At 57.8% G+C, this 11,282-nt stretch overlaps 1 protein-coding gene across 1 annotated transcript in view; it reads left to right on the top strand.

Moving 5' to 3' along the window:
* Positions 1-3,197: 3,197 nt before the first annotated feature.
* ONECUT1 (one cut homeobox 1) overlaps positions 3,198-11,282 on the top strand; it is a 32,507-nt gene continuing 24,422 nt past the window's right edge. Inside the window, exon 1 of the mRNA XM_058541605.1 lies at positions 3,198-4,493. Within this exon, the coding sequence (XP_058397588.1) occupies positions 3,386-4,493 (1,108 nt within the window). The 5' untranslated portion in view covers positions 3,198-3,385. The remainder of the gene's footprint in view (positions 4,494-11,282) is intronic.

Raw genomic sequence — 11,282 nt, 5'->3', positions numbered from 1 at the left:
TTTTTCTTAAATATATACATGTATGTAATATAGTGGTGATAATTGACGCTATTTTTTTTTCTTTAAGTTCCCGGCAGCAACTCAAAATCTAACCAGCTGACAATAGGCCCTTCCTCAAAGTTCTTGGCTGTTATAACAAGTTGTGCAGCATCCTGTAATTGCATACACTTGACCAACCAAGTAGTTTCAAGGGCTCCTTCCTTGGTCTCTAATTCTTTCATCCCCCACAGTGCACCTGATGGATGCCAGGCATTGTGCTGGGCACTGGAAGGGGGAAGGGAGGAGAGGGACAAAATGACAAAAGGCTATCCCAGCCTTCCAGCAGTTGCAATCTGCCTCGTGTCCCTCCAACACACAGGCACACTCACCTTAACTAGACCTAAGAGCATCCTTCCCACTCATCACACATCCTTAGTAATAGGAAAATTTTCCAAGAGGTCGAGTAAGAATAAGATGTTTCTGAGAAATCACTGCAATTCAGTCAACTACAAGAAAACAATGGTTAAATAAAAGGCGTGAATAGCCAAGAAAGATTAGGGAGATTTGCAACCAAAGCAAGTCCTGCACACGCGTTAGCCCAACATATATAATACTTATCCAGATCTTTCCGTTGACTGACTTTTCCTTTAGAAACCAACACTGAACCAGGACCCCTTTTCATAAGGGGGAGATGGGTAGGGGGTGCTGAGCTCACCTGATCCCAGCCATCTTCAGGTAGCCTCCAGGGGCTCAGCTGGGAGCCTCCCATGAAGGAGAGTTTCCAGGATCAAGTCCCTAATTAGTTACACAAAGAGAAAACCATGAACAATTTGTGCACTTGGTGGTATTTACTTCTTTCTTCCTTTTAACAAACTGCCTTTTGGGAAGAGAGTTGTCATAAGGGCAAATCAATCATTTCGGGAGGATTACAATATGGGGGGACAACAGTTTGGCTCAAGGGCTGCCTGCTACTTTAACCCATTGTTTGGTCTCATATGAGAGCCACATGCTCAATCCTGTAAGAAAAGAGAACAGAAACAATAAGGAACCAAGGATGTAGCTTCCCATCAACATATTGTGATCCACTGGGCAGAAAATATGTTTTATGCTTGTGTGTATGTGTGTGTGAATAGATAGATGTAGATATAAGTTTAAATAGAATAATTTTGTTTTCTGAGTTCCTTTGTGTCAGTGTATTTGTCCCAAAGACCTTTTCCTCTCTGGGGGCCTTAAATTCCTAAACATTCACTGTGTAGGTAGATGCTAAGCCCATTGAGATGGACTCCCATATCCAGGGCCTCCATAGGCATTGTTTGCACAAGATAGGAGTGTCTCTGGTGATGAAACCAGCCAGATTAAACAATCCCGGGACATGACCACTTTCAAGAAAGTCATGTTGACTGTACCCACTGGCCTTGACCTACCTGGATGACAATGTTGCCCTGGTGGTGGCAGGGACTGGGGCAAAGAGATGGGCCTGCTCATGCCTTAGCTGGTGGGAAGTTTCACTCAAGGGTTGGCTGGCCCAAGCTTTTACCTAGGGGACCCAGCCACCACTACTACCACCACCCCAACCCTGGCCTCTCCTAGGGTCTGGGAACATTTCCAGTAGGGACACTGCCGGTGCCCCAGCTTGGGAACGTACAGGCTGAGTTTGGCCCAGCGCAGGCCACACACGCTGTTCCATATCCGGGCCCAGATACCCAGGCTCTGAGAGGCAGTCCCCCATTGTGACCAGCACTTGCCTGGGGCTGAGGCTCGGGGCTGACCCGGTCCTAACTGCCAAGGGCCGGACAATGGGCACATCTGTCCTTTCTCTGGGGGATGAAAGCACCCTAAGCGGACACGGCTCTGCCTTTTGTCGCGGATTTTTTTTTTCCTTTCTTTTGTAAGTGAAAGAAAGCCGCGGCATGTGGTGGCCGGGTGTACGTCCCGTGCTGGGGGCCTCCCCACGCGTCCCCACCAGGCCCAAGGACCAGGTTCGATTCCGGATTGTGAGAAGCGTACAATTATGCCCGAAGCTGAATTGATTTTCAAATCTGGAGGCCTCTCGCGGGGACGCCGGGAAGAGGGCGTCCCTACGGGCCAAGCGGAGACCGGCGCGCCTGGTCCACCCTGCCGGCGTCAGTCGTTCCCCCAAGCAGCGGCCTCCGGGTGATTTTAACAGGAGGGCCACGGAGCTACCGCAGGAACCGCCCGAGCCGCGGCGGCCCCACTAGCACCCAGAAGTTAACATGGGAACCCAGCAGGGCACTCCCCCCACCACACACACACGCCGAGTCCTTGGCGAAACCGGCGCGCCGCCTTAATTATCAACCGAGCTGGAGAAGGACCAGGCGGCGGGGGACAGCGAGGTATGGCCCGGGCCGGGATTCTTGGCACTGAGCGCTCCTCTCTCCAGCGCATGGAAGAGGAAAGGTGGGCAGAGGATTATCAGGGAAGACAGAGGTTGCCAGGTCAACAGCCACCAAGCTGACCAAGGCTTTTAAAATATTTGCTCCCCTCCCCCCAAAAAGGACAAGCACCTGAGGAAGGGGCGAGCGCGGACTCCCAGACTCCCAGAAGCCCTCCGGGAAATAAAGCTTAGTGGGCCAGGGTGGAAGGAGTGATGACACCGTCCTCAGCTCCTCGGGCAACCTGCGCCGGGAGACAGCAACTGGAGAGAGGGGCGACGGCTCCCCAGGCACAGCGCGCCACCCGGGATGGGAGCCCGGCAAGTGCGGCCCGGGGCTGGGAGGAGAGCCCACCCGGGCCAGGTGGCCGAGAGGGGCGCAACTCTCTCGGGGTCGCGGCGGCCTCCTCAGGCGCGCGCCGCTCCCCCGCCACCCTGCGCCGCTAGTGAGGCGCGGGCCCCCTCCTTCATATGTACAGGCACGTCACGGGCCGCGCGCGCGGGGGCCGCGGGGGCGGGGCCGAGTCGCGCGCCTGCGCGCTGCGCCCGGCGGCGTGAGGGCGGGCCGCGGCGGCAGCGGCGGCAGCGGAAACGCTGCCACAGGCTCAGCAACAGTAATCCAGCCATGGCTCGAGCTGGCCAGCGGCGCGGGCAGGCAGCAGCCGCGGAAGACGCGCGGGCTGCGTCAGGGGAGCCGGGGGCCTCACAATTCTAAGAAGGAGAGGGGCGAGAGGGGGCCGGGGGCGGGCGTGCTGGGGGCACCGCGCTCGCCCAACGGCGCGGATCCTTTTTGGAAATTAATATTTTAAAAAAAGCCTAGGACGCAGAGGGAAAGGTGGGGGCAAGAGGGAAGGCGAGACACAGAGAGGGAGACAGAGCCCCACAGTGAGAGGAAGGAAGGAAGGAAGGCGACAGTCGCCGGCAGCCGCTGTGAACACCGGACTCCGTGCGCTCTTCGCCGCCTCTGCCCGGCCTCATCGATGTTGTGTCCGCCGCCCGCTCGCCCGGATCACGATGAACGCACAGCTGACCATGGAGGCGATCGGCGAGCTGCACGGGGTGAGCCATGAGCCGGTTCCAGCCCCCGCCGACCTGCTGGGCGGCAGCCCCCACGCGCGAAGCTCCGTGGCGCACCGCGGCAGCCACCTGCCCCCCGCGCACCCGCGCTCCATGGGCATGGCGTCCCTGCTGGACGGCGGCGGCGGCGGCAGCGATTACCACCACCACCACCGGGCCCCCGAGCACAGCCTGGCCGGCCCCCTGCACCCCACCATGACCATGGCCTGCGAGACTCCCCCAGGTATGAGCATGCCCACCACCTACACCACCTTAACCCCTCTGCAGCCGCTGCCGCCCATCTCCACCGTCTCGGACAAGTTCCCCCACCATCACCACCACCACCACCACCACCACCACCACCCGCACCACCACCAGCGCCTGGCGGGCAACGTGAGCGGTAGCTTCACCCTCATGCGGGACGAGCGCGGGCTGGCCTCCATGAATAACCTCTATACCCCCTACCACAAGGACGTGGCCGGCATGGGCCAGAGCCTCTCGCCCCTCTCTGGCTCCGGTCTGGGCGGCATCCACAACTCCCAGCAAGGGCTCCCTCACTATGCCCACCCGGGCGCCGCCATGCCCACCGACAAGATGCTCACCCCCAACGGCTTCGAAGCCCACCACCCGGCCATGCTCGGCCGTCACGGGGAGCAGCACCTCACTCCCACCTCGGCCGGCATGGTGCCCATCAACGGCCTTCCTCCGCACCACCCCCACGCCCACCTGAACGCCCAGGGCCATGGGCAACTCCTGGGCACAGCCCGGGAGCCCAACCCCTCGGTGACCGGTGCGCAGGTTAGCAATGGAAGTAATTCAGGGCAGATGGAAGAGATCAATACCAAAGAGGTGGCGCAGCGTATCACCACCGAGCTCAAGCGCTACAGCATCCCACAGGCCATCTTCGCGCAGAGGGTGCTCTGCCGCTCTCAAGGGACTCTCTCGGACCTGCTGCGCAACCCCAAACCCTGGAGCAAACTCAAGTCCGGCCGAGAGACCTTCCGGAGGATGTGGAAGTGGCTGCAGGAGCCCGAGTTCCAGCGCATGTCTGCGCTCCGCTTAGCAGGTGAGCGGGCCAAGGAGCTGGGCGCTCGGGGAGATAAGGGATAGGGGAAGCAGAAGGGACCGAAGGAGGGAGGGAAGGAGGGCTGGGCACGCTTCATCCTGTCCTCCTTTCCCTAAGGGGGGGAGGTGTCCCTGGGCCTGAGAGAGCCGGCGCACGGCTCCCGGGAGCAGATCGCCTCCTCCAGGACGATGGGCTTTGGAAGGCTCCGGGAGCTCAGCGGCTCGACCTCGGCGACTGCAGGGGCGCATTCGTGCTCGCAGACGGCGCGGGAAGCTCACACGGCCCGAGGCGGAGAGAAATCCCAGCACCTGGCTGGACACGGTCTGTGCGTCGCTTCTCGGTTGGGCACTCTGTGTTTGGGGAGAAGGAAGCGACGAGTGCGTGGAACTGCGCGCAGGTGCTGCGAGCCAGTACCCCTGGCACACACCCGGGCGCTGGGCTGGAGCGCGCCAGAGTTGCCCACCAATGTTTGGCTGAAATCCCTGCGTTCACTCTATTGGAGCGGGGCGGGGCGGGGGGCGCGCACTCCGAGAGCTTGGGCAAAAGGTTCCGAAGCCGCGGGGCGGTGAGTGTGTGGCGCGGACGCTGTATAAGAGTTAGCACGCACTCTGCGCTGGTAACCGGCTGTGGAAAGGAGAGGGAAGCAGAAGGTGCCGAGGTCCGGGTGAGGAAGGTTTCAGCCGAGCCCAGGGACCGCCTTCGCTGCCGACTCGCTTAGGACTTCGCATTTCGTTTTATTCCTCTGCGTGATTTTTCGTCTGAAAAATGCAGGGGGTGGGAGTGTGGATGACCCCCAAGTAAGCGAACAGAGGTCTCCCGGGCCCAAAACCCCGAGGCCGGGGTGTTTCCGATTTGAGCGGGAAGGTCCCGGCGGCGCTGCACAGACACAGTACCTAGCTCCTCCAGCCTCTCTAGGTCAAGGTGCGGGGAAGGCTCCAGCCGGACGAGTGGCCGGGGGTACAGCTGAGCCCAGCCCGAACTACACTGGAGATTTCGACCGGATTCGGGGACCCTTAGAGCGGAGGACACAAGGGGAGGTAGAGCCTAGTGCAGCCAAGGGCGGGCTGGGTTTGATGAGACCCAGGCTCGGTTGATTGACTCCTGGGTCCATGTCCCCCTCCCCTCAATCTCAGCCCTGCGCCCTAGCCTGAGTCCTGGCGAAGAGAAAGGTAAAAGCCGGAATGAGGGTTTGTTAATTAACTGATCGTTCTCCATTAATTCGTCCCTGGAGAACGAGAGACAGTCAATCCGCTCAGAGCCGGGGGCACTGAGCCGTTTCACAGTCTAAAATCAAAGCGAGAGGCCAGAGCCCCCTCCCCCACCTCGTGCGGGCCAATGAGAAGCTAGAGGGAGGCGGGTGCCAGCGTGCCCGCGAGCCTGCGACTCGAACCCCGATGCGACTTAAAGCTCTCCTGGGGTCTGGGCGCTCGTGGCCTCGCCGCCCCAGCGCCACGCTGGCTGAGCCTCGGCCCGGCCCCGCGCTGGTTGGCTCCAAGCAAAGTCCTCACGCGGGCTGTGGCCGCCTGCGCCCGGAAGCCGGGCGAGGCGGGGTTGCGGGGGCGGCGGGAAGTGGCAGGTTGACGGGCTGCGCTCTGGAGCTCCCTCGATTCCACCCTCTAGCCCTGTGTGCAGCCACCATATCGCCCCCCCGTGGGCTGACCGAGACCCGAGGGCAGCTGAAGTTCCAGAAGGGGTGGGCTAAATGGTTGCTCCTCTCCCGGACTGCTCCGCCTCCGCCGGCGCCCGAGGTCTTCGGTGCCTTTTCACACGCCCACGCCGGCCCCGAGCCCCGGCTTCAGGACCTTTTACAGAGGCAGTGCCCGCACTGGCCGGCGAGGGGCGGGGGAGTGGAGGAAGTGGGTGGGAATGGAGAGTGGTGCCCCCGGGGAAGCTCGGTCCACACACCCCCCACCCCATGAAGGCGCTTGCTCGGGACTTCAATGACCCTCCCCCTCCACTGCCTCCTGTCACCCCTGGAAAGACAGACTGACAGGTTTTGTTGAGAGACGACTCCCGAGCCCTGGAAACCCGGCGTAGCGCCCTGCCTGCGCGAGCGCCCTCTGACCTCCCCGCGCGGGCACCGCAGTGCTCAGGAGGGGAGAGTCGGGGTACTGCGACCCGCACACGAGAGGCGCGAGCGGCGCGCCGGCCGGGGCTGCCGGGACCCAAGAGGTTATCGAAGGGGCGCCTGCCTGGCACCCAGCAGCCGGTGACCAGTCATGCCCAGCCCTCGGCCCGAGGTACGTGGCCTTTTCCCCGGGGAGAAAAGAAAGGAAAATCGGAGGCTCTGTCAGGAGACTCACTTGGCGCCAAACCCCAAGCGGACTCCGCGTCCTAAGACCCGGATGGAGCGTCATCTCTTTCATTTTCTTTTCTTTAACTGAATTAAAGGGTGGGGACGGCTGGGACGCGGGCGCGTGCAGGGCGAACCCGGAGCAATCCCATTGCGCTGCAAAAGCCACGACCTATTTTTAAGTCACTGAAGAACATTAAGCAGTCCCGTTAACATTTTCATTTAGGAAAAAAAAAAGTGAGGCTGTCTCCTGAACCCTCCAAATGATCTCTAGTTGGCCCCGCCTGGCTACAGGAGACTTAAAACGATTGCAGGGCACCTTGGCCGAGGCTGTGGGATCTTGCGCCTCCTCCCCACCGCAGGCTCCCGTGTAGAGGTGCCCCTCGCAGCTCTGCTCGCTGTTGCACTCAAAGACCGCTCAGCCTTGCCCCTACCGGATGCGAGGCCGGGCCTACGGAGGTCGGTTCCTTCCCTCGGTGGCGGGAGAGTCGCTTCTCCATGCCCTCCCTGTACCGCAGGCTCGGCTCAGCCTATTGTGCAGGGTCAAAGCCCTCCGTACGTGGCAGCGTGTTTGGGCAGGTGCCTTCTCGTTACGAAATTACATCGGCTGGTGGAAGACGAGAGACAGGAGGAAATTCTTACCAAACTAACTACCTTTAAAAAATCAATATATGTTCCCTCTATGTAATACTTGCTGCTGCCCCATTAAAGCGGAGCGCAACCAGACTCGCGCCGCGTCTTGTCCCAGGTGGGGTAGGCGGGCTGGGCTGTGCCTGTGGGTGGGTGCCCCGCCTCTGACGTGGGCGCCTATTAAGATGCGAGCAGATTAGTTTCCAATTAAAGATTCCAGAAGGCTTCGGCCACAGAAGGGAAGCTGCCTGCGCAGGAAGAGGCTGCTACGCGCACCCACCAGCCGGTGTTGCACCGCGGACCCAGGAGGCGCGGCCCGCAGGCCCCAGGTTCGGGAAGGGGTGGGTGCTGGGCTACTCCGACCCTGCAGAACCTGGAGGCGGGAAACCTCCGAATGGTGCGGGGGGAGCCGGCTGGGTCTCCGCACTCTCTGTGCCCCCTTCCTGTCCAGGATTTGCCCCAGAGCAACCTGGAGGAGAGCCTGAGCCCGCGGGGGAGGGGTCCGGCCAGGAGGTGGCCATGAGAAAGTCTCGCCCGGACCAACCTGGGCTGTGTTTGCCATAAGTGGCCTTGTGGCCTGGTTGATTGATAACTGGCCCCCGTGCAAGTCCATTTGCTTTTTGTTAATATTTATCCCAGCGGGTGACATTTCAACTGTCCCCTCGCTTCCCTGGGGCACGGGAGCCAAGCAGAAGGAGTGCGATGCTGGGCCCTGGGTACCCCACTTCTCCAGTCCCCGAAGACACCTGGGCCGGGAGAAAAGCCAGGACAGGGTGTGTGGGACGCAGGAACGGGAGCGGTTCCTGTACCCAAGAGTAGGAGGAGAAGGCGCCGAGCGGACTGGTTCCGTCGCGCCCGCGTCTTGGCGCTGCGGGACTCGCGCGGTGCAGCTGCTCCCAGCCGACTGCGGCGCGAACAAAGGACCGGCGGGGCGCGGCCGACCGCGTCTGCCTCGCAGCCCGGCGGCAAGGGGGCTGCCCGTGGGGAGCTCCTCCTCCGAAGGCCTGGGGTGGCCTCCGCCTAGTGTAGCGGAAGGACTGGCCAGTTGTCAGGCGGAGGCCCAGGAGTCTCAGATCCCCGTCCCCCCCGCCTCGAAGCCGAATGGTGGCCTCGCGCCGGAGGAGTTGCCTGAGAACCCCACACACACCTGCCGAGCAGGAAACTAAAAGGTCTCGCTCTAGGAGACAATCCCCAGAAGGCTCTGCGTGGGCCTTTCTCACAGCGCATGTCTGACCCCTCGAGGGTGTGGGACAATAGTTCCCTCTTGCAGTCCCCACTAGGGAGCACAAACCCCAGTGAGGACAGGAAGGAACGCATGGGGTTAAGAAGAAGTGTGTATGTGGTGAAGATTGGAGCCGATAGTTTGACCAGAGTGGGGAAACCTGCTTCTGGGGCTTGAGGAGGCCTGTCGGTTGATGTCTGGTGACCCTGGTGTCAGCGCATCGAGGCCGCCAGCTGAGACAAGTAAACCCCACAGCCTGCTCCGACGGCGGCAGGCTGTCTCACCAGTGGGTGCAGCCCCGATCCCCTTGGAAGCGCCCAGAGGGCGATCAGGGTCGGCCAGAGCTACCCGCCCGGCCCAGGGCTGCGGCAGTCACTACGGACCCGGCCCTGCCATCAATATTTTGCAACTGGCACTTGGGAGGACCGTGCCAGCAATAGCACAGTTGTGCTGTAGCAGCAAAGCGACTTAAAGCCCAGGGTGCGTCTTTCTTTATCTTGAAGCTCCGAGCCCTCAGCGCGCCGCGGGGAGCTGGACTCCGGCCCTGCCTGATGCCCTCCATTTGGGCTCACCTTCTCCCGGTAGCCGGACGGGCTGGGCTGAGATAGCTGCGCGCGCCCCCTACGGGACGCCAGGGCCGGACGCCGGGCAAGCCCCGGTGGTTCAACCCGCTGCGAGAGGAAAAGGATGCTTGCTGCGGCTTTGTTTTTAGAATATCGTTGTCCTGGTGATTTTCAAAACGATAACTATTTTGATAGGAAGAGGGTGTGGAGGAGGAAGAAAAGGATACCAAGTGGATCTATCTTGGTCCCCAACAATGCCCGGTGTTACCCCACTGAAGAGATAAAGTTGCCATCCCCAGAAAGTACACCCCTGCTCTAACATCTCCAAACAAGATGCATGTTTAGATTTTCTATCTGAATTGTACTTTTGCTGGTATGTTTTTATTTGAGAAAAGCGGGGTCAGAGTAGAGAAGGGGATTCTGAAGTAGGAGGTTGGGTCTGGGAGATTTTGTACCGGGAGGGCGGATTAACGGTTCCTTTGTTTTGTTGTTTCCCCTTCCAGCTAACTGAGTGGAGTTAGGAGGCTGCCCTGAGGCTTTGAGCGTGGAGGTCTTTGTTTCCTCCCATGTGGGGTGGGTGAAAGGGCGTTCGCAGACAGGCTTGGAGCCGTTGTGCGGTGTCAGGACCCTGGACAGGGCCCCGCCGGCGCGTCGCCTGGTCTAGTTTCTCTTCGCCCCTGGGAGGTGGCTAGGATGCCTTTGAAGAGTTGTAGCGAGGAAAGGAAAACTAACAGCTAATATTCCAAAGTTTATGAGAAATCACGAGGCCCCGCCAGGCATATATACTGGCACAGTCAAGGAATCGAAAAGACCAAACCTATCCTCGTGGATCAGGTGGTTGATCTTTCTTCCCTTCTCCGGCAGCTTTCTATGTGCTTCTGAGTGCACGTGCACACCTGCTTATAAAATCGGAATTCGAGTCCCTATGGGTGTGACAGGGGTTGGATCATTAAGCAAAAACGTTCAATTCACTCCCTTTGATCCGTGCTGGGGAAAATCTATAGTCATCTCTAATCTACGAGGTCTTTAAGCAGGTTGTTACACGAGCTGTTTTGATGTCATCATTTCCACATTCATGGCAAATTCAGCTAATCAAACAGACACTGCTACCCAATGTTCTCAGAAGAAATAGTTCTTACAGAGTGTATCGGTAAAATTTATTCTTGATTTCCGTGTAAGAAAGAAAATCCTCAAGTGTAATGAAGGTCGGTAATTAAAAAGAAAGTTCTCAGGTGTTTTGCTCCTCAAAATCCACAGTTAGAAACCTTGCCCTTGAAGTAACAGTGCTCAGTGCTCTTTGTAAACTCCACACATTGGAATAAACACTAACTTAGTATTTTAAATCAACCAAGGAACTTTGATGGATTGAATGAGAAATGACTTGTTTCATTTCAGTCTCCATCAAAACAGCAGAATTTCCACTTTTGGTAAAGTTGAATGGTCCCCAACCTAGGGTAGCAACAGAAGGAGGGTCTTATTGAAGTCATGGTAGTTAGAGGATAGATTTCTTATAATTCTGGATAAAAGCATTCAGCAAGTGTTCATTAAACACTGTTTTCATTATGTCTCTATTTAAATAAGATGAAGAAGCCCCTTTGGGAGAAGAAAATCACATTATTTCCACATAAAAAGTGTCAGCCTCACAGAGTACAGTAAAAGGAAAAAACTTATTTTCTATGTGAATGATTTAATGCACAATCATAAATTCCTATTTTCTTTCAATAGATTTGCACAGGTTTTTATTTTAACACAAGTATGTTAATACTAATGAAGCTTAATTTCCTCCTGAAGTGATAGGATTGGGTTAGATGACTAGACCAACCACAAGACAATCTGATTATTTTTACACAAACACATGAATTTATGTTTTATCACAGGATCTAGCTATAGAATCATCTACATTATGTTCCTCCTGAAAGATGTTACATTATCATAAAGTTGGAACAAATTAGCTTCGAGAAATTTTCTTCTTTAGGTGAGACAGTTTGATAAGACAACAGCTGAACAGAACCAGACCCTGAAATACAATCCATCAGATTTGTCATGGCAATTGATAAGGAAGGAGCTTATGTCTGTTGTGC

This window comes from Diceros bicornis, chromosome 5, assembly GCF_020826845.1.
Source record: "Diceros bicornis minor isolate mBicDic1 chromosome 5, mDicBic1.mat.cur, whole genome shotgun sequence".
In the NCBI taxonomy this organism is placed as follows: Eukaryota; Metazoa; Chordata; class Mammalia; order Perissodactyla; family Rhinocerotidae; genus Diceros; species Diceros bicornis.
The sequence above is the reverse complement of the archived record's forward strand: the minus strand, read 5'-3'. Positions and strand labels throughout refer to the sequence as shown.